At 40.8% G+C, this 22,851-nt stretch overlaps 4 protein-coding genes across 4 annotated transcripts in view; 3 read left to right on the top strand and 1 right to left on the bottom strand.

Moving 5' to 3' along the window:
* Positions 1 to 856: 856 nt before the first annotated feature.
* LOC109469384 (leucine-rich repeat-containing protein 15-like) lies at positions 857 to 2,771 on the top strand. Its single transcript, XM_019767884.1, has 3 exons — positions 857 to 1,669; positions 1,946 to 2,311; positions 2,751 to 2,771. Exons 1-3 carry the CDS (start codon positions 857 to 859, stop codon positions 2,769 to 2,771), a joined length of 1,200 nt encoding a protein of 399 aa, XP_019623443.1.
* A 418-nt stretch (positions 2,772 to 3,189) lies between these two features.
* LOC109469382 (cell wall protein IFF6-like) lies at positions 3,190 to 4,810 on the top strand. Its single transcript, XM_019767883.1, has 3 exons — positions 3,190 to 3,752; positions 4,230 to 4,585; positions 4,794 to 4,810. The coding sequence occupies exons 1-3, from the start codon at positions 3,190 to 3,192 to the stop codon at positions 4,808 to 4,810; spliced, it is 936 nt and encodes a 311-aa protein (XP_019623442.1).
* A 450-nt stretch (positions 4,811 to 5,260) lies between these two features.
* On the bottom strand, positions 5,261 to 14,201 carry LOC109469381 (protein FAM151B-like). Its single transcript, XM_019767882.1, is given in 9 exon segments — positions 5,261 to 5,293; positions 6,305 to 6,483; positions 7,632 to 7,779; positions 8,272 to 8,383; positions 10,316 to 10,490; positions 11,536 to 11,689; positions 12,102 to 12,343; positions 13,005 to 13,124; positions 14,054 to 14,201. Coding segments are annotated over 9 exon segments (1,311 nt in total).
* Positions 14,202 to 15,104: 903 nt separating this feature from the next.
* Positions 15,105 to 22,851, top strand: part of LOC109469398 (ATP-dependent 6-phosphofructokinase, muscle type-like) — a 25,804-nt gene continuing 18,057 nt past the window's right edge. Inside the window, exons 1-9 of the mRNA XM_019767903.1 lie at positions 15,105 to 15,336; positions 17,881 to 18,032; positions 18,729 to 18,918; positions 19,579 to 19,634; positions 19,873 to 19,982; positions 20,659 to 20,812; positions 21,709 to 21,804; positions 22,033 to 22,125; positions 22,722 to 22,847. Coding sequence (XP_019623462.1) covers positions 15,222 to 15,336; positions 17,881 to 18,032; positions 18,729 to 18,918; positions 19,579 to 19,634; positions 19,873 to 19,982; positions 20,659 to 20,812; positions 21,709 to 21,804; positions 22,033 to 22,125; positions 22,722 to 22,847 — 1,092 coding nt within the window. The 5' untranslated portion in view covers positions 15,105 to 15,221. The remainder of the gene's footprint in view (positions 15,337 to 17,880; positions 18,033 to 18,728; positions 18,919 to 19,578; positions 19,635 to 19,872; positions 19,983 to 20,658; positions 20,813 to 21,708; positions 21,805 to 22,032; positions 22,126 to 22,721; positions 22,848 to 22,851) is intronic.

Raw genomic sequence — 22,851 nt, 5'->3', positions numbered from 1 at the left:
CCAAGAAATATTTTCTTGTGGACAGAATCGTTTTCTTACTCAAGAAACACATGTGTTTCTTGAATTTTCTTGCTACGGGGATTCTTAAATTTCTTGTTCAAAGAATAATTTTCTTTCTATAGGATACATTTTCTTTGTACAAGAAAGAAGAAAGAAAAACAAGAAAAACAAGAAAAAGCATTTTTGGTAGTGCTGTAGTTTCGACTGCGGCTGTCAGAATCCTTTATGTGTCACAGGGATGCGTATTCTTCATTACCGGAAGTTAACATGGGTCCCAGCAACAAATCTAAAATACGCTGTACTCTAAAGATGATAATATGTATATAAATTATATATAATAATGGATATCCTTGCAGGGATTTAAACCCAGAACATTCAGATTCAAGGCAACAACCCTAGCCTAACCCCAAAGGCATCTTGTCACTCTCTCAATCCTACATATATTAGCAGAAAACAAGGGGAAAACGAAGTCACACTGGACACCTAGAGATGTTCTAAAATCATTGATTTTCTGAGGCCACTCCAACCTAATTTTTTGTTCTATGACATTTTAGAGGAATTTATGATTTACCAAGTGGGCAAAACAAAGTCATGGGAGGGCAATTGGAGTGTAACAAAATTTTTCTCTTGTACAAACCAAGAGTTTAACCTGGGACCTTATGTTTAGTTATCATTTCTTTAAATTTCGACGTCCAACATAAAGTTGGAGTGGCCTTACTGTAGCCTGGGTACCATCCGGATTTTCGCTATGCAACGCTCGAAAAAATGATTTCGAGCGTTGTATAGGGAAAATCCGGATGGTGCCCAGGCTAGCCTTACTGAGGAGCTTGCCGTTCTGTTTAGGTGTCAGGACACAATGGGAAGAAAGCTGCGACACGTGTTGATTTTCCTTCTCATCATCCTGAAGGAGCCCAACATGCCAGAAGCTGTCTGCAGATTTACATCATCATCATTCGCCAATTGCAACAGGCTAGGCCTCACCAGCATCCCTCAGAACCTCCCAGCATCCATCTCTGTGTTACATTTAATAGATAACCTTATCAAAACTGTAAACAAGTCTGAGCTATTACGGTATAAGAATTTGTCTGTGTTGCGCCTGATTAAGAACCAGATAACTACCATCCCTTCTGGTAAAGTTACAAATCTACCCCAGCTACAAGAGTTGAACCTGTCCTCCAACAACATAACTACCATCCTTTCAGGTACATTTGCTAATCTGCCAGAGCTACAATATTTAGTCCTTCAAAACAACCGGATAACTACCATCGATTCTGGTGCATTTGGAAATCTGCCCGAGCTAAAAAAGTTGATACTCAGTGGCAACCAGATAACTATCTTCCCTTTTGGTGCACTTGCAAATCTTCCCGAGCTGCAACAGTTGGACCTGGCCTGCAACCAGATAAGTACCATCCCTTCTGGTGCATTTGCAAATCTGACCCAGCTACAAAAGCTAAACCTGAACAACAACCAGATAACTACCATCCCTTCTGGTACATTTGCAGATCTGCCTCAGCTACAATGGCTAAACCTGAACAACAACCAGATAAATACAATCCCTTCTGGTATATTTGCAAATCTGACCAAGCTACAAGGGTTGTACCTGAACAACAACCAAATAACTACCATCCCTTCTGGTATATTTGCAAATCTGACCAAGCTACATCATTTGGCCCTGAGCCGCAACCAGATAACTACCATCCCTTCTGGTATATTTGCAAATCTGACCCTGCTACAATTGTTGTTCCTGAAGAACAACCAGATAAGTACCATCCCTTCTGGTATATTTGCAAATCTACCCAAGCTACGAGAGCTATACCTGAACAACAACCAGATAAATACCATCCCTTCTGGTACATTTGCAAATCTGCCCCAGCTACACTTGTTGTACCTGTACAACAACCAGATAAGTACCATCCCTTATGGTGTATTTGCAAATCTGCTCCAGCTACACAAGCTGTGCCTGGATAACAACCAGATAACTACCATCCCTTCTGGTATATATGCAAATCTGTCCCGGCTACAATTGTTGTACCTGAACAACAACCAGATAACTACCATCCCTCCTGGTACAATTGCAAATCTGCCCCAGCTAAAATTGTTGTACCTAAACAACAACCCCTGGCAGTGTGACTGTAGGATGGTTGCCTTCAGGCATATTCCTGCATTTAACGACCAGATAACATGTAAACAACCCACGAAACTTCAGGGACAGAAGCTTTCACGTGTCAAACCTAAAGATTTGATATGTGAAGAGCCAAGCATATCACCTTTTACTGTTCATAGCAGTTCTGCTGCAGTGTCAACACCTTCAGTTGGCGATACAGAAAGCAATGCTAGCCCATCAGTCTCTAAAACCACTGATGGCTCAACAGCAAACCCCGCAGAAAACACAAGCAAAACAATCTCTCGCAACTCTCACTTCAAGTTCAATGCTGCCCCAAAACCAAACCCTGACTTAACATCAAGCCCTGCAGATAAAACAAGAACACTTAAAGCTTCGCCCCTTGCAATCACTTCAGAGAAACCAGAATCTGCTCCCAGTTCACCCCAGCCAATCGCATCAACACGGATAGCTAAAATCCAATTATTCTCACACAACTATCACTTCAAGGTCAATGCTGCCCCAATGTCAGATCCAGACTCAACATTAAGCCTTGCAGGCAAAACAAGAGCAACACCAACTTCGCCCCTTGCAATCACTTCAAACAAACCAGAATCTGCTCCCAGTTTCCCAATACCTGTTCTCATAGGCTCAGTCTGTGGTCCAGTAGCTGGTCTGCTAGTCCTGATTGGCGCCATCATTCTTACAGTTTGGAACAAGATAAAGAGCAGGCATCCCCCTTTGGGGTTAAATCCCAATGTTGTTGGTGGTAACACAATTAACACAGCAGTTCTGTATTGGCCATTGCAAATGATAACCCGTATGAGGATACTGACGTTCAGAATGGGCAGGGCCAGGCTAACATTCAATCTCTGAACGTTGGAAATCTATCCCATAACCAAGTGCTAGCTGCCTTAAAGACAAATCCTATGTATGGAGCTGAAGGTAACACAGCAGTTTCTGTAAATGCAGATGATCACCAGTACGAAGATATTGATAAACCACGTGTTAAGACAGGGCAGGGCGAGGCTAACATTGAATCTCTGAACGTTGGAAATCTATCCCATAACCAAGTGCTGACAAATCCTATGTATGCAGGTGAAGGTAACACAGCAGTTAATGCTGATGATCACAAGTACGAAGATATTGATAAACCACATGCTAAGACAGGGCAGGGTCAGTATCAAGCCTCCACTGAATCCAACACAAACACCACAGCTGTCGTAATGACCAGTGGTCATGATCAGGCAGGGCAGGGTCAGTCTCAGACCAACACTGAATCCAACACAAACACCACAGCTGTCGTAATGACCAGTGGTCATGATCAGGCAGGGCAGGGTCAGTCTCAGACCAACACTGAAGCCAACACAAACACCACAGCTGTCGTAATGACCAGTGGTCATGATCAGGCAGGGCAGGGTCAGTCTCAGACCAACACTGAATCCAACACAAACACCACAGCTGTCGTAATGACCAGTGGTCATGATCAGACAGCGCAGGGTCAGTCTCAGGCCAACACTGAATCCAACACAAACACCACAGCTCTCGTAATGACCAGTGGTCATGATCAGGCAGGGCAGGGTCAGTCTCAAACCAACACTGAAGCCAACACAAACACCACAGCTGTAGTAATGACCAGTGGTAATGATCAGGCAGGGCAGGGTCAGTCTCAGACCAACACTGAATCCCTCGATGCTAGAAATTTATCTTATGGCACAGGGCCAACTGCATCAAAGCTAAATTCTGTGTACAAACACAGCTACTGTAATGACCAGTGGTCATGATCAGACAGGGCAGGGTCAGTATCAGGCCATCACTGAATCTCTCGATGCTAGAAATTTATCTTATGGCACAGGACCAACTGCATCGAAACTAAATTCTCTGTACAAAACAGCTACCACAATGACCTGAGCGGTCAGGATCCGACAGGGCAGGGTCAGTCTCATACCAACACTGAATCCAACACAAACACCACAGCTACTGTAATGACACTTTAATAGTGATCATTATTACCGGTATGACGATTTTGAAAACAATTATTTTAAGACAGAACAGGGTCTGAGTCTCAGACCAACACTGAATCCAACACAAACACCACAGCTACTGTAATGTCCAATGGTGAGGATACCCAGTATGAAGATATTGACAACAATCGTGTTAAAACTGGACAGGGTCAGTCTCAGGCCATCACTGAATCCAACACAAACACCACAGCTACTGTAATGACACTTAGTGATCATTATTACCGGTATGACGATTTTGAAAACAATTATTTTAAGACAGAACAGGGTCAGTCTCAGACTATCACTGAATCCAACACAAACACCAGAGCTACTGTAATGACCAGTGGTCAGGATCAGACAGGGCAGGGTCAGTCTCAAGCTATCACTGAATCCAACACAAACACCACAGCTACGGTAATGGCCAGTGATCATTATTACCGGTATGACGATTTTGAAAACAATTATTTTAAGACAGAACTGGGTCAGTCTCAGACTATCACTGAATCCAACACAAACACCACAGCTTACTGTAATGGCCAGTGATCATTATCACCGGTATGACGATTTTGAAAACAATTATTTTGAGACAGAGCAGGGTAAAGGCAAGAAACTTAGGGATGGATAAATGAACTTGCTCAATCATTGTTAAATTTGATTTATCCTGAATGTAAATTTTTTTCTCTCAAAAGAATTTAGGGAGTTTTGAACACATGAAATTTTTAACTTAAAAATTTCTTGTAGCAAGTAGGCAGGACACCAGATACAAAAAAATGTACTATTAAACATTCTTAAATTCTAATCTTGTAAGTTACAATTCTTGAAAGTTATGTACAGTTTTAATAGTAGCTTGTGTACTTTTCAAGCTCAAAGTTGGTTGCTTATAATGGTAGATTCCAAATTCAATGTGATTTTGAACAAGTAATATCGACTGTGGTTTAAAATTGTCATTTTGCAGCTGTAGTATTGTAACAAATTGTGGTCGTAACTATTTCAGAATCTTTACCTTTTTATTAAGGATGACGTCATGGATGTATTTTGCAAAGATTATATTAACTTTATAGTTGTTCCAACTTTAATGATTGCCCAACCAAGAACAGGGAAAGAGTGTTCAATCATTATACTGTAAAGTAATTACAATGTATGATGATGGACTATCTCAGTCTGGAACTCTTAGTAGCAGAGCAATGTACTGCAGAAAGTATAAAGATGTAAAGTTTCATTTTAAAGGCATCAATTTTATACTGAATCTGTTTCAAAATGAGTTATGGTTCCTTTTTTCATTTAAAGTTGTAGTGTTGTAACTATTTTACGATTTATAATTTTTTGTTATTGATGCTGTCATGGTTGTATTTTGCAATGTTTAACTTGAATACTTGTTCCAACTTTGATTCTATGATTGATTGCCCTACCAAGAACAGGGAAAGAGTGTTTGGCTGTTCTGTGCATGTTAAGTACACAATGTATAATCATGGGCGATCTAAGTTTGGAACTCTAGTAGCAGAGTAATTAGTAATAGTAGAAAGTTTAAACTATTGGTGTCATCTCAAGAGGCATCAACACTGGTGATTTTTGGGGTTGTTGTTCGGAAGAACCCCCCCACAAGGTTCAAAGGTCCACTTTTTGGTCCACTTTTTTTGTAAAGGTCCAAGATTTTTCTTGAAAAGATGGACTGGAATCTGCTCCCTTTCTCATTGAATAAAAATTTATCTCTGATTTTTTCTTGGAAATCCTCTCAAAAATGCCCGAAACGCCATTTTAGAAGGCTCATTTTTCAAAATTTAACGGGGGAGCATGCCCCCGGACCCCCCTAGGAACCTCGCGCCTTCGGCACTCGAGCAGTGGGAAGAACCCCCTTCCCCATTCAAAATCCTGGCTACGGGCATGCATTCGTAATCACTACCCCCCATGCATGCTGAGGCCCTCTTGAGTAGCACATCGGCAGAACGTACTGCACCTGCGTGAAACCCGTAATGTATTGTTTTTTTTGTACATAACATTTTGGCAGAATGTCTCATATAAGGTTGTATTCGCTCATATACGGTTTCGAAAGTAGTTTCCAAATGTTGTGTCGGAAAGAATATCCTCTGCAACAGGCAAAATTCTGATGCAACGTTGACCAAAAACCCAACGAAAAACGCAAAAATAAGGGGTTCTGCGCAGGTGCAGCACGTTCTGCCGACGTGCTCTCTTGAGTCCGTACCGGTATGACAGCCTCTGTAGTGTGAAAGGTCAGCTTCACGGCCACGTCATGGTCAGAGGCCATGATGGTGGACAGCCAGTCTTCCAGCGTGATGTCATAACCCGTGTCGGCGGGCCTCCCCATGATTGGTTGGTGCTGGTCTCCTAGTATAACGTCTGCTTCAATGATGTTTGACCTCCCTGCAAATCATGCAAGAATCAGACTACAGTTTCTGCTATCAATAGTATCAGGGTTGGTGGAAAAAGGAGTCCAGTACGATTGGTGGAAAAAGCCGTCCAGTACTCATAGAAACTCGAAGTACCCATAGAAACTCTAAGTACGCATAGAAACTTGAAGTACACACACAAGAAAAAAAAAATAAATAAATGTACCTAATGGTCTTTCATAGAAACCACCCAACTTTTTTGGACTGCCTTTTCCACCCCCAAATCGGACTGGACTGCTTTTTCCGCCAACTGGACTGGACTCCTTTTTCCACCAACCCAATAGTATCATTAAGGGCAATTATAACTGTACTATTTATTCTAAATCTAAATCATCCAAATTGGATGTTGTATCTATTTATCTGTTGTATCAACATCATCCAATCTATAATGAACTCTGATGTAATCTTTTGCAACAAATTCCTCCGTAATGCCCGGTTCCATCTGTACTCTTAGTGTGTATTTTAATTGTTTCTATTAATAAAGTGCATTAAATTTTCTATTAATTTTGTATGTTTGATTTTATAATTTGTGCCATGGATGCCTGAAATAAAAAATGAAAAAAAAAGTATCTGCAAGAAAATCACAAGACACATGGCAGTGATTTCTTTTAAATTGATAAGTGTTGTTTTGATGGTTGAGAACTTTGAAGGATATACTAGTAATTCACTGATAAAAATTAGGTGAGGTTGTTACTGTAACAATTTTTCTGTTAACCCACCATTAGGCCACACCAATTTAATTTCTTGGTTAACGGATTCGCCCGCTTCAGTTTTTTCTGATTTACAAAAAAAAAAAAAAAAAATTCAGAATCAACAGTACTGCAAAATGCTCATATTTTTCCCTAAAGAGTTCAGAAAACAGTCCTTTTCTTCCTAGTTGTTACAGTAACTGTTATTCCATCTTTCAATGCAATGGTATCATTAAAAGTTCAAAATTCGTTGTTTAAATTTTGAACCAGACTGGTGTGTTGACTTCGTGGCTCCTATCGTACCATTTTGGGCCATAATAGGATGCCTAGGCCTGTTTTTATTTTTATTTTTTTTTGCCCGCCCGCTCCATTATTTTTCTAGAAAAATCCGTTAACCAAGAAATTAAATTGGTGTGGCCTAAACAGCACTTACGTCGCAAAGCTTCTGCCAACTTTTCCCGGCTGTTGGTGTCGTGCGACCACGTGAGAAGTAGAGCATCTCGCCGCGCCAACGGGAAGAACAACAGTGGGTTGACCTTTGACACATGGCGTTGCATTGCCTCAAGAAAATCGTCCTCTTGCTGTGATGACGATACCGGATTTTAGTCTTTAAAAACAACATTTCATTTGACAGCAATACACCTGGCTATGGGAAGTTACAAATCTAGGCTTGCTTCTGTCTCTTCTGCATTTTTTTCCTTTTCCCTAAAGCCAGTCTTTCAAAATTCTACATTTTAAAAAAAAATCTGTGTTTTTTTAGCTTTCGCTCAATGTTAGCAGCCAGACTGCCTAGACTGAACGCTGTCAGAGTTTTGCGCTGAGGAAAGAATTAACTTCACATTTAAATCTCTGTCTGTCCCTGATCATATCAATTTCCCTCGGAAGATTGTTCCAAAGTTCAACTTACAGTTGATGGACAGGTAGAAAAGTTGTTTCAAGATTGACAGTGTGGGAGACAGGGATCAGTCTGAGAGTGTAGTTGTGCTGGGATTTGGCATGTCACCCAACATACCTCTTTATGTTCAAGGGAAGGAGGCCTTAAAAATAACAGTTGTGTGTAAACTCAAACGTACCTGTTTTGGAAGATCGTAGTAGACCCGCTGGTGCGAGAAGGCGTTCCGACATTTTACAAGGTCGTATATTCTATGAAAGTCGTATAACCCTGTCCATACTGTGATGCAATACCTGAGGATACAGAGAAGAAAGCATTTAGTACCAAAGTGGTCTGCTATGCAGCATTACCCCCTGAAACATTCATCCTGCATTACAGCCAGTATAGTGCCTAATTTCACAGTAGATTATGACTGTCCAAGGCACCTCCCTCCACTGTCAACTCTGCAGTGCCTTGAACCAATTAGTTTGCCTTTCCCCTGCATTAATGCCCTCTGTCACAGTCTTTGGTTATGGTTGACCCTTACATTAGCACCAGGCTCAAGTAAGCACAATCCTCAACCATTTAGAACATCCTGTGTCAGCAACTGACGTCCCACCGCCTCTGAGCAGGCCTGACTGACCTAATTCAGTCTATAACCTGCCTGGCCTGAAACAGTCTGAAGTTTGTCCCCCTTTTACACAGGGTATATTTTCAGAAATTCTGTTGCAATTCCAACCTAAAGGAACATACATGAAGTTGCATTTAGGACTTCTTGTCATTATACTTCAACCACCAACACCGTACATGAACCACTATCCTCATACCAAATTTGAGGTCCTTTATTTGACCTAATATGAAGACACAGGAGCAATATACTTTTTGGGACTATTTTTTTTTTACAAAAAAGCTACATTGAATTATTTTAGGGCCTGCATCCAAAAAATTAAACCAAGAATACATGTGGAATAATATTCCCAAGCTCTGTTATAATTTCAAGACATTTGGTAAAAAATGTGGTGCCTGGTAGCAAATGTCTAACAAGAAGTGGAGAGAGAGAACACAATGTAGGACCAAGACAGCTTAGAGCATTCTGCTCCCCCAATAGGTCACATGACCTCTGGGGGGAGCAGAATGTTCCCATACATGGTCACATGATAGATCAGACCATCCTTTGCTACTCCCCATAGCACATGTAGGAGGCTCTGTATGTATACAAATGCAGTCACTATCAGCCCAGGCCAACAGGTCCTGGACCTTTTGATTTAGTGGTTAAAAGACATTCAAAGAAAAGAAAAGACTCCTGTAGCTTGGTCAAAACAAGCCAAACTTGGAGATATGTATGATGCTGTGTTTCAGCTCAAAGAAAACAGATTATGTTTCACCTCCTAGAAGGCACATATGTTTTCAAAGAGCACAGGATTAATTTGGTGTGACCATCCCCACTGGCAAGCTGTCAGGCAGGCTGTCAGGGGTGGAGATCACATCAGGCAACAGCTTCTGCCCCACTCCAGAAGGCCAAGATGATTAATGATGATTAATGGTCATGGCATCAATCTAGCATTACTCCCAATGTTCAGTGGGAGCTAGTTTAATGCCGGGGTAACCCCAAAAGTGATCTGATAATGACCACGTAATGCGGCATTACAGCCGCACAACTGACCACTTTGGCAAGGGATTGGGTTGACTACAATATATATGAGAATGTTCCAAGAAATGTGCATATTTTGGTTTGAGGATGGCTATCGGATGTTGCTTTACAAATAGAGACTCCTGTGTAGACTTTTTTAACTGCTAATACTCACTGAGATGTGTAGTAAAAAAAATTGTTTATTATGACAAAAGATGATATGAGAAGTGATGTTTAATATAATAATTGTATTGTAGCAAATAATACACATTCTTTGACAAGTAATGGTCTGCCAACTGAAAGTTTTAACCGCCCTTTGGCATAACCTTTGCAGGCACGCGGCGCGGCTTCAGCTGCAGCTAGATATTATTACACCGAACAACCTATTACACCCAATCTTTGCACATTTAATTGCAGGAGTTGTTTAAAGGTTTCTAGTGATGATGCCCCAACTGTGCTTGGTGGCAGCAAGTTCCACTCTACGAATATCATCATTTAAAGTTCTTGGAAAATACAAGTTTTTTAACATCTCAATTCTTCAAGTTAATTACTTTGATAATCTCTATGTTTGCATCCAATATCGACAGAAATGAAAGGACGATGGTATCGTGTGAACTCTGACCTTTCAGATTGACTCAACAACCACGTCAAGCTCTCCATGGTACCAGGAAGACCGAGCAGAGAGTTTCTGACGGGAAAAGTCACGGGTTGTGTCAGGTCTCTGCAGTAGGAGTGCATCTCTTCCACCATCTGCTGTGTATAACCCTCATTTTCCCGGTCGTGGTGGAAGCCTGAAATTGCACAAAGCATCATGGGAAATGTGGTGGTGCATCATGGGAAGTGGCTGTTGCATCATGGGAATTCACAGTTGTATTGTGGGAAATCTAGGACTGCAGCAGCCATTTTTAGACATCAAGGAGGGCTTATAGGACTTATGGTCTCGGACCGGAGTTTTTTTCACGATTTTGGATCCAGCGGACACCCTCAGACCGAAGGGCTATAACTCCGCCAAAAGAAGTACGCCGGGAAATCTCATTACATCAGTCAACGGAGGTTTCCAGCCGGCTTCCGATACAATTTTGGTTATTGTCCGTCGACTCTAAAATTTGGGTAGAAACTGTAGTTAAACGTAAATTTTGGATACGAAAAATGTAGTTTTTTTGCAGTTTTTTCAACGGACCTGCTTGGAAAAAACGAATTTTCCCAGGCTAACGGCTTATATGCTGAAATAGCTTACTACTTCCTGTTTCTGAAAAACAGAAAAAAAATATAGGTTGTTGCGATAAGTTTTTCGCAAAATCCGGTGACGCGAACCCCTAGAAATTCCACATAGAACGCAGCTATTTGGGTCATCAGGCGACAAACCGCATCACCCTTGCTCGCGGACTGATACCAAAAACGCTTCGCTGGCCGTCCAACTTCACCGCGCCGAAAAACACTACAATCCCAAGGCTTTTTGATCAATTCAAAACCTAGTTGAAAATCTACAGCGATCGCCGAGCTATGGGGAGCCAAACCTAGCGTGACAACCTCGCAGATCCGGCGATTTACTGCGCACTATTTGGAACCCTGGTCAGAATTAAACTCCGACCCGGAACCTTATATGTCCTCTCTTATAGGTATCAGATACTAAATGAAACTTTAACATGGTGCATCATGGGAAAAGGCTGTTGCATCATGGGAAATCACAATTGCATTGTGGGGAATCTAGGGCTGCAGCAGCCATTTTTAGACATGAAAGTAACTTAATTTTATCTATAGGACATCATCAGATAGTAAAGGCAACTTGAAGTTTAAGATTGAGAAAATTATTTCATAGGTCTATCAAAAAACCACCTGTTGTCCATCCAAGGGAAAGAGTGCATGCTGGGAAGATCTGGTTGACTGTATCTATGAATTCTCGTGCATTGACTCCAGGATTAGCAGTGTTGGGGCCGGGTAGGATGTCTGCGTTCAACCAGACGGGACGGTTTATGAGTCCAGACCTGTCCTTCAAAGTTCTATGGAGATTGTAGATATCATTTGTTCATTAATTTATTTGTCAATGAATTTTCCTTTGAGTACAACAAAGGGGAAGACATCATTAGATTACCTTAGTTTACACTAATTGTCTCACCATAACATTACAGTACAGTTCATTTCAAGTTTAGTACTTCATTGTCAGAATGAAAATGAATTGTCAGAACGGAAATATTATGCTCAGCAATATCTTAATTCAAATAGTACACGTTTTTCTGTCAAAATTTTGTAAAAAGAAACAGTTTGTTTCGTCTTGTGTAATTATGTATGTTTTGATTTTATTTGTACTTGGTAATCTGTTATATGTTATTTGTACCTTGTTATCTGTTAATCTAAAAAAAATAAGAGAAAAGCAGATACGTTTCTGAAGTACAATGTACTACAATAATTATAACATACTAGTTTAAATTATAAAATACCACTCACCTTAGGGAAGGAGCTACAGATCCAATGCTCTTGAAGTCTAACTTGAGACCCTTTTTTGACTCGAGTGCAGCATCCAGCCATTCCTGGAACGTGTTGTCACTGTCAGTCTGGGGAGGGTGTGCCATAACGGGAATGTCCGTCTGTGCAGGTGTGCCCTGTCCACGTAACAAGATGTCTGCCTCCAGCATGTGTACGTCACCTGAAAAACAGATTCATAGAGAAGACAAGTGAAACTAGAAACTTAAGGTAACATTTGCAAAGCAAATGCATATTAATAAAAAAGTTTACCTTCGCATATGGTCTGCTCTGTTCATTCTTTAACTCAAACACATTCATATACTAGTTGGTCAGACAGGAGTCTAAATCCCTCCTGCTATAAAATTGCAACATGATGTAACCTATCATGTTACCATGGTGACAGGCATCTGGTTCAGGTCATTAATTGATCTAATTGTTTTGGAGAAGAAGAAGAAGAGGAAACAGCAAAAACAAAAATTGTTTTCCTTCGGTAAACATAAACATTGGTTGGTTGGTTGGTTGGCTGGTTGGTTGGTTGGTTGGTTGAAATTGGTTCATGGTTGGCTTGCTGTCTTATAAGTAGGTCAATTGGTTTTACGGTTGGTTGTTGGTGTTCAGTTTATATGTTGAGATGAAAAAAATCAGATTTCTTTCAAGATTTTTTCATTTTCAATGAAGCATGAAGGGTCTCACTGGGGGGTGGGGGGGTGGGGTGGGTATTATGATCTTTAATGAACAGAGAACCTCTCCACAATATCAGATGTGTAGTAAAAGGCAAGATTCATATAGCACTAGTCCTGCTCTGGCCAGGCCAAAAATAATTTGCTCCCCATTATACTTACTTGCCAAAGCCTGTGCCAGCTGAGCCTTGCTATTGGCTCCGTGTGACCATGTGACCTGCATGGCATCCTGTCTGTCAAAGTTGAAGTAATCCAACGGACTGCCGTCAGTTGGGAAGTCACCTAGGAGGAACAACAACAAAGAAATCACTTCTCTCCACAAGTTTTACATGAAATCTACTAGTAATGCAACAAGTTGGATGGCAGGAAAGTCACCAAACTTTTAAATGCACAAACTGAAAATCACTTGTCGTGATCAAGTTCACTTAGTATTGTGTCATGGACTAATGGACTGTATAATAAAAGAGATAAGTTTATTGCAAGTTCTTGCCCGTGGGCTAATTGCAAGTACATGTAAGTGGACATACAAAGAACAGACAATGTGTAACAATACAGCATGTAACTACTCGAGCCTAAATATTGGAATCTAATGTTTAACTCTAGTTCTAACTTATTGGGTTCGGCTTCTTTTTTCGAGACAGTGGATTGTTTTAATACAGTGTATTGTTTTTGGCTGTCTTGACTGTTGCCCTATACTAGACATAAGTCTTAGAATAAATTCTTCAAGTACAGTATATTTTCAAATGAGTGCAAGCTCAGTTGGGCTTGAAATAAACAGTTGTGACAGAAAAAACACGCGAAAAGGTTGGACCACTTTTTCCACCAGGCCGGACTGGACCTCTTTTTCCACAAACCCCAAACAGAAGCATGATTTGAATTGAAAACCCGGAACCAAACAAAATTTTACTTTCGTCACTTGTTCTATAGTGCCCTTAAGACTTATTTCTATTCCTTGTCCATTCCTTGAACCCCTGTGGTCAGACTAGAAAGTCAAACTAGCTACTGGAGTCCTGTTGTTGTGCATTATACTATCCGGAACACCGAACGTGCTTTTATCGGTAAAATGCCTCTCGATGATCAAAACACACTGTGCCTCTCTGCACAATAAGGGCTAAAAATCTAGTACGTTCTACGATCCGAGACTATCCAAAACCGTGCCTCATTATTCCGATCGCTTCTGGATACAATTTCTAGTCTGTAAGGGTCCTTACCGCCGACAGAGACCGATGGGACCAGGAAGAACACCAACAGAGAAATGCAGGCCACCAACCCCACACCGACAACAGCAGCTATGGTCACGTACTTGGTCACACGCGTCTGGTGTCTTTTACGCTTACTCTTACCTTCTTCTACCTCCATTTTGTTTTGTAAGGATTGTTGTTAGACTTGGCACGAAGCAGGAGAGACGTCAAGGCAACCTTTGACCGGCAATAAAAATGAATGTGTCAACAGAACTACTACCCTGGAATCAAGAACTCGTTTTCCGGGCCACAAGAGCCCTTCGCCCGCTGGTGTAAATTACCGCTACGGGGGAGTCTAGCCCTAGGGGAGGTCGGCTGGCCGGACAAACCCCTCGGGCTCAACTCCCAACTTTAGATAGGCGGGCGAAGGGCTCTTGGCTGCCGAAGGAAAACGGCTAACGGCCCGATACTAGTTTTGGCATCCAGGGTAGTAACCATCGGGACTGCCTACTAGTACGGGTTGAGGCTAGAACTGCCCCGCCCACAAAGGCGATTTCACATGATGTCATGTCTCCCGAGGGCGTCATGACATCCTATGGGAACCCCAAAACTGATGCGAGCGTGCGAATAATAATAAAAAAAAATCATCCAAAACCGTGCCTCATCTTACATCTGTGTCCATAATAACGTTATCACCAGGGTCCATAATGAGAAAAAGTGCAACATACCCTAGGTATGTACATTTGAGGTGTGCAGGAGTGCATACAAAAAGTATGTTGCAGTAATTTTGAGTAAAAATATCTTAAAGCACACTATTTCTCAAGGTGGCGATATTATAGACCCTGGTGATATTATGGACACGGATGTGTATATGTCGAGGCATAACGCTTAGGCCTAAGGCCGTGTTGATTCGATTATATGAGTGACATCCTCAGGGAACCCCAAAACTGATGCGAGCGTGCGAATAAAATAAAAAGTTTGGCTCAGAGCGTTTTCAATGGGCCCTGGCCAACATGTCGCATACATTTGCTGCAATACTGCTCTCTTTTGCTAGGGGCGCTGTGAGACCATAAGCGGCTGACCCCCGGCGGATTGACCTTGCTGAGCCGGGCGAACGTGCAAGGTTGCCCGTCTGCCGAACCGTCTCCTTCTCCCCCGCCCTTTTATCGCTCAAGGAGGCGACCAGGACCCACCGAAGATGGCTTCCGCGGTGCTTGGAGATCTTAGCTCTGCCGACTCGCTGTCGGCGAGGAGTTTGCGGCAGGCGCAGGGAAAGAGCATCGGGGTGTTCACCAGTGGGGGCGACTCGCAGGGTGAGTTGTGTTCGCCGCTTCGCCATGGCCATGATCGAAATATACACTGTAACAACATTTATCTCCAAGCAGACGTTGGGGGTTGCAAGTGTAACGTTAAATCATTCTGTGCTCAATATGTTGCTGTCGGTCAACTAGAAGATCAAAACACTGTAACAAAAATACCATGCGAGCTTCACTCCCAACATCTGCTTGGATTTGGAGAATGAATAATTTGTGCACCTTGCATGATACTGATAGATTGTTACAGACTGGCATTGGCCCGGTTTCATGTTAGTTTGATTAATCAAGTCTTTTATTATTGCTGATCTCTATTATTCACAGTGCAAGTTAATGATTAACACTATGTTGTGGTATTTGCATGCACATTAAATGCCCCTCCCACTTCTCACTGTACTGTATAATGTTACATGTAATGTTAATTAGGTTCAATGGGATATGATTCCAAAGTAGGGCTAAAAGGAAGTTTTCCTTGTGTTTATCAAGGAGATTAAATAGAATATTCTTCTATTTAACCTCATTGTGTTTATGTAGCTTGCACTTGCGGTGGATACACAGAGTGCATTGCAGCATAAATGTTCACTCTGTGATTTTTACTTGGATATAGCTTGAGTTCTGTCTGAAAAAGGATGAACATAAAACCAGTCTGCAAATATTTCACAATATACAGTAATACTAAATACATGTTAATCAGTTGTTCAAGCCATGTTGCAATATACAACTCGCATTTTCCTCTTAAATAAACAGACAAATTATCATTTCTGTTTTCATGTGGTGATAAAAATGATAAATATATTTAGTACATGTAACATCTGTGTCCATAATATCACCAGGGTCCATAATATCGCCACCTTGAGAAATAGTGTGCTTAAAGATATTTTTACTGCAACATACTTTTGGTATGCACTCCTTCACACATCAAATGTACATGTACATACCTAGGTTATGTTGTAGTAAAAAAAGCATACAATTTCTCAAGGTGGCAATATTATGGACCCTGGTGATATTATGGACACAGATGTTATCAAAGAATCCTCTATCATTGAAAGGTTACTGCTAGGGCTGGGTACCGGTTCAGCTGGACCTGTTTGGACCTGAACAACATTCAAGAACCGAGTCCAAAAAACCTAAACGCAAAAACCTGATCATCGGACCTGATGTACATTTCTGTTAATTTTAGAGTACATTTTGGTAGATTGTACAGACATCTTTAGGTAATCTGGTCATGGCAAGTGAAAAAAATAACCATGAATCAAACTAGATTAGCCTAAATCCATGTTTGTCTCTTTCTGTAGCTGTGGGTTCCATTTTAGGTCGACAAAATAGTTCACGGACCACGAGGTTTGTGGTAGTACCGAGCGATAGATATCATCAAGGCATACACGTACTCAGTTAAATTGCTCCTACTACTGTACTTCAGTAATAAGGTCCAGGTTTAGGTCCGGACCTGGACCTGATCCTCTGAACCTGATCCGGACCTGGACCTGAATTTTCTGAACCGGTACCCAGCCCTACAACTGCATTTAATCAACTTTTCTGGGTGGATTCTAGTTCATGTATCGTTGTTGAAACTGTATTGTCAATAATTCATCATTGTTTTGAAAGGTTAAAACAATAATTATTCAGAGTCAGACAATAAGACAAAGATGACCATATGATTACCATGATTTTAAAATTATTTATAGTCCATAAGTTATCATGTAGTTGATAGTAATATATAGAAGCTTGTTGTGAACTCTTAACCTCCCATACAGACACGTATACTAGTATATAGGGTATCCACAGTCATGGGATGATGGTAACACTTACTAGTACTAGTATGATATGACTTGGACTGTTTAGTCATAGTAGATACTGTAGATAGATGTTAAGTAGGATTTACCATGGTCAGTATTGACTGACGGAGGCCATATATATGACTTGGCAGATTTGGAAATACCTACCTGCAAACTGCAATTTGTAGCAAATTTTTTGATGCTGCAAAAAGAAAATGCCAATAAATTCTCCTCAAGGACATTAGGTAAAAGAATTTAGGTCATCATGCCCCAGGCATACAGTATGAGTCTGAATGCTGTAACAATTTTCATTAAAAAAACCTAAGTAAGGCCACACCAATTTAATTTCTTGGTTAACGGATTTTTCTAGGAAAATAATGGAGTGGGCGGGCAAAAAAAAATAAAAATAAAAACAGGTCAAGGCATCCTATTATGGCCCAAAATGGTACGATAGGAGCCATGAAGTCAACACACCAGGCTGGTTTAAAATTTAAACAATGAATTTGGAACTTTTAATGATACCACTGCATTGAAAGATGGAATAACTGTAACAACTTGGAAGAAAAGGACTGTTTTCAACTGTTCAGGGCAAAATATGAGCATTTTGTAGTTGATTCTGAATTTTTTTTTCTTTTGCAAATCAGAAAAAAATGAAGTGGGCGAATCTGTTAACCAAGAAATTAAAGTGGTGTGGCCTAGATACTGTATTTTTACCTCAATATGTGGTATGATCTATGTGACTGGAATGCCTGTAATGTCTGTTATACAGGTATGAATGCCGCGGTTCGCGCGGTGGTGCGGATGGGCATCCATGTTGGATTCCGCGTGTACTACATCCACGAGGGGTACCAGGGGATGGTGGACGGAGCCGAGAACATCAAGGAGGCCACCTGGACAAGCGTCTCTGGGATCATCCAACAGGTCAGCTGTCTGTTTGTTTGTTTGTTTGTTTGTTGGTAAATCATACCAGAGATGACTTCATACCCTCAATGGTAAGTGCCCTCTGGCAGGACATACAGAAACTGCAGTGCATATTGACTGTCAAACCCAAAGTTAAAGAACACCTGTACACATGTACACACATGGGTAGACAGACACACGCACACAAATATATGAGGATCTATCATATGGTAATAGTGCACTGTGTACATGTATATGGTTCAATGATTCACAGAAACACACACAGATGTTGAAACACATACACATTTTGTGAGAGACACACAAGTAATAAGGCACACACATGCGCCACATCGAAACGTCCACATCCAAATCTTTCTTAATTAAAAGGTTTGTGGAAGTGAAAGTGATGTCGAACCAGTCACTGGTCGTAACAGAGAACACAGATGCTATGTGCAGTATTTACAGGTTCATTGTACCGGGGAAATTCCCCTAGCTCTTTTCGACAAGCACAATGAACAATGGACCACGGCTTAACGTCCCGTCTGAAGGACTACGACCCTAAACAGTTGCGTGCATGTCGGGTGCGCGACATCAGCCGGGATTTGAACTCCCAACCTCTTAGTCTCTAACCACTGGACTACGCACGCTACTGTGATCATCCTTTGCTAGAAACATTAATTAAATGTCTATATCAAAACATTTCTTGTCTCCCATCAGGGTGGGACTGTGATCGGCAGTGCCCGATGTCAGGACTTCCGTGAGCGGGCGGGGCGTCTGAAGGCGGCGGCTAACCTGGTCAGGGTGGGCATCTCATACCTGGTGGTGATTGGTGGAGACGGGAGCCTGACCGGTGCAAACTGCTTCCGACAGGAATGGGCCGGTCTGCTGGAGGAACTGGAGAAAAAAGGTTGGATTGTCTGTCGATCTGTCTGTTTACACTGCTGACCTCTGACCTCCTGACCTTGGCCTGGCTTAACAACACTGATTTACGGTTAACAATTTTGTTTTGACCCTTGGTTATTTTGTAACTTTATGTGTTGTTTTAAATCTGTTGGTTTCATTGTTTTCATGTGTAACTTGTTGTCACGTACAGGGCACTCCTGAAAAGCAGTGTTTTAAGTAGCACAGAGGTCTCTACCCTGTTTAAATAAAACAGAAATAATAAAATAAAATACATGTAGGCTAGCTAAGATTCTCTTCTTTCTATGGAGGTAATGGTCTTCATCTTTTTGAAGATTTTTTGCCTACATAAGGAGCCTGTTATGTTACGCACTGGTCACACTCAAGTTTTTGATCCTTAATTGATACTTGAATGTTGTATAGAAATATACTATTATACCAGACTGTTGGGAGTTGCTTATTAGACCTGTGTCCATTCCTAAGTTGTATCAGAAAAGTTCATTGTGCTTGATTTGATTCTGAAGCAAATATTTCAGTCTTTTCAGTCTTAACTTTATAAAGTTAACTTAAAAGTTAACTTTATAAAGTTAGATAAAAGAGAATTTCTGCTATGAAAAGAGAATTGTCATTGAATATTTTAATTTGTATTTTTCCCTGTTGTTTGTAGGAGAGATCACTGCAGAACAGAGTAAGAACTGTTCCCACCTCAACATTGTAGGCATGGTGAGTACTGTCTGACCAAGGACATTATACTCTGTGTATAATGTCCTTGGTCTGACACACAAGAAAAACAAAACTACTGCAAGAGTGTCACTTCTACAAGTCTGCTACACAACAAAATTTCCCATTTTTGGGTATTTTTTATGCATGGTGTGTGTAATCTGGCCTTGTTTGTTCCTATTATTTACTAAATGTAAAACTGGATTATCTGATTTAAAATCCAATAAATTTTAATCCTCAGGTTGGGTCTATTGATAACGACTTCTGTGGTACGGACATGACGATTGGCTGTGACACGGCGCTGCATCGTATCATGGAGTCTGTAGACGCCATCACCACCACTGCTCAAAGGTAACTGTCTAATTCACCATACAACCTAACAAATACATTTCATATTCCTATAAGTACTAATAGGACCTCAGGATTCTTTTAATTTAATTATCACTTGTCTATGAAAATCTGTCCAATAGAAGCTCAGTATTGTCTGTCACTATGGAAACCAGTCATCAAAGACTCCAACACCATGGTAACGGACAGTTGTTAGTCCAACAATGATTGAGAGGTACATGTACGAATCTCAGGATTCTTTGTCACTATTGTATAAGCTAGTAGGTAACATTTGCAAAGCAAAGGCATGTTTATATCTTCACATATGGTCTGCTCTGTTAATTCTTACTCAAACACATTTTCATATACATGTATATATGGTAAGACAGGAGTCTAAATCCCTCCTGCTATAAAATTGCAACATGATGTCACCCAACACTAGTTACCATGGTGACAGACATCTGGTTCAGGTCATTGACCTTACTGGTTTGGAGAAGAAGAAGAAGAGGACACAGAGCAACAAAAATGTTTTCCTTTCAAATTGGTAAACATAATATAATAAGTCCAATAGAATGATGGGTTGACAATGTGGTTATTTTGATGTTTGTTTGTTTGTTTGTAGCCACCACCGTATGGAGGTGATGGACCAACCTTGCGGGTACCTGGCTGTCATGATGTTTGTTTGTTTGTTTGTTTGTAGCCACCAGCGTACGTTTGTTATGGAGGTGATGGGGCGACACTGCGGGTACCTGGCGTTGGTGACGGCGCTCGCCTGCGGTGCTGATTGGTTGTTCATCCCGGAGTGGCCGCCTGAAGCAGACTGGGAGGACCACATGTGCCGCCGTCTGTCTGAGGTGAGATAAATATTTTTCTTTTAGCTTTAGGCCACACCAATTTAATTTCTTGGTTAACGGATTTTTGTAGAAAAATAATGGAACGGGCAGGTGAAAAAATAAAAAATAAAAACAGGCCTAGGCATCCTATTATGGCCCAAAATGGTACGATAGGAGCCATGAAGTCAACACACCAGGCTGGTTCAAAATTTAAACAATGAATTTTGAACTTTTAAGGATACCATTGCATTGAAAGATGGAATAACTTACTGTAACATTAACAACTAGGATGAAAAGGACTGTTTTCAACTGTTCAGGGCAAAATATGAGCATTTTGCAGTAACTTTGATTCTTATTTTTTTTTTTGCAAATCAGAAAAACATGAAGCTGGCGAATCTGTTAACCAAGACATTAAATTGGTGTGGCCTTACAAAGTTTTAGCTTTAGACGACATTGGTTCTTGGATTTGCCTGCTTCATTTTTTTCTGGTTTGCAAAAAAAAGAAAAAAGATTCAGGTTCAGAATCAACTCCAAAATGCTTGTGTACACTTGTATACATTTGTCTGTCCTGTATTTGTTTCTATGTGCGGTGCACAACACTAGCTAGCAACAGCTGCCTTTGTTCCATGTGACTGTGCTGTTTCAATTTCAACAATTAAATAAATAAAAAAAATCCAAAATTTGGCTCAATTAGTTGACAAAAGCTCTTTGTCTACCAGTTCAGTTTTTCCATCTGGCGTGCATTCAATTTGGTTTGATGAAAGTTTATAATTCATTATTTGTTTTATAAACCTAGTATATTGATGTCTTTGTGCCTATCATAGCTTTTAGGGTTATTAGAAGATTTTAATTCATTTTTTTTGCCCTGTTATATTCAAGCTGTAGTCTAACAGTTTTTTTGCTGATTTGTATGGTAGCTACGAACAGCAGGCAGTCGACTGGGGATTGTGATCATGGCGGAAGGTGCCATTGACCAGAAGGGGAACGCCATCACATCCAACCGGGTTAAGGAGGTCAGAGAAAAAGTCTTCAATAACAGTTACTGTTCTTGAAAGTCCATGACTGTTCTTGAAAGTCCATCTGTGTTGGTAGAAATTAAAGCGAGTTTAAAATGTAATTTTCAACTGTACAACATTACTCCTGGACCAGTCTTTGTCAAGTAATGAACAATCCACTGCTTCAATCTTAGACCTCTTTTCAAAGCATCTGCAGTGTTTTTCATGTCTCTGATTTCTCCATAGATTATTTCCACCCGACTTGGCCATGACACCCGAGTGACGGTACTGGGGCATGTGCAGCGTGGAGGAAACCCTTCTGCCTTCGACCGTGTTCTGGTCAGTACGATTGACCTGCTACTTAGAATTTGAAGTTATTACATAGAAATTAAATGAAAGTTATTACATACTTAAGAAATTAAATGAAATTTTACCCCAAGACTTTTGAGTTGTTCAAAAAGGTACAATTTGAAGACAGCAGTGTCTACAACTTTGTAGGTAGACTGGGCTGTTTTTGAACACCCCCTTTTTATGTTTCCAGATGTTTCAAAAAGAGAGAAGAAAGGGTAATTAACAGTAGATGATAGGTAGTATATAGTATTATTGTAATATATATTAAACTCCTAGCACTTAGCATTAGAATGTAGCATTCCAGTATGTTTTTGCATTTAGCCCATCTGGGCAAGAACATGCAATAAAGATTCATATCATTATATTATACATGTGTATTTTGTACTTTATTGTACTAGTCTAGAACATTTCAGTGTAGCCATTTCATGAAGAAAAAAATAAACCTACTACATAATCCTCTGCATTAAAAATAATAATAATATAAAATTGTTTCATCCTCTTTCTTCATGTACTGTATGATATTGTATCAAATCTGCACTACATGTTGAACCCTGACCTTTGCCCTCCTGACCTTTGCCCTGTAGGGTTGCCGTATGGGTGCGGAGGCAGTACTGGCCCTGCTGGAGGCCACACCTGACACGCCCGCCTGTGTCGTGTCACTGGACGGGAACCAGGCCGTCAGGGTCAACCTCATGGAGTGTGTGGAGAGGGTAC

Source organism: Branchiostoma belcheri, unplaced genomic scaffold (genome assembly GCF_001625305.1).
Source record: "Branchiostoma belcheri isolate BF01 breed outbred unplaced genomic scaffold, Haploidv18h27 scaffold201, whole genome shotgun sequence".
In the NCBI taxonomy this organism is placed as follows: domain Eukaryota; kingdom Metazoa; phylum Chordata; class Leptocardii; order Amphioxiformes; family Branchiostomatidae; genus Branchiostoma; species Branchiostoma belcheri.
The sequence above is the reverse complement of the archived record's forward strand: the minus strand, read 5'-3'. Positions and strand labels throughout refer to the sequence as shown.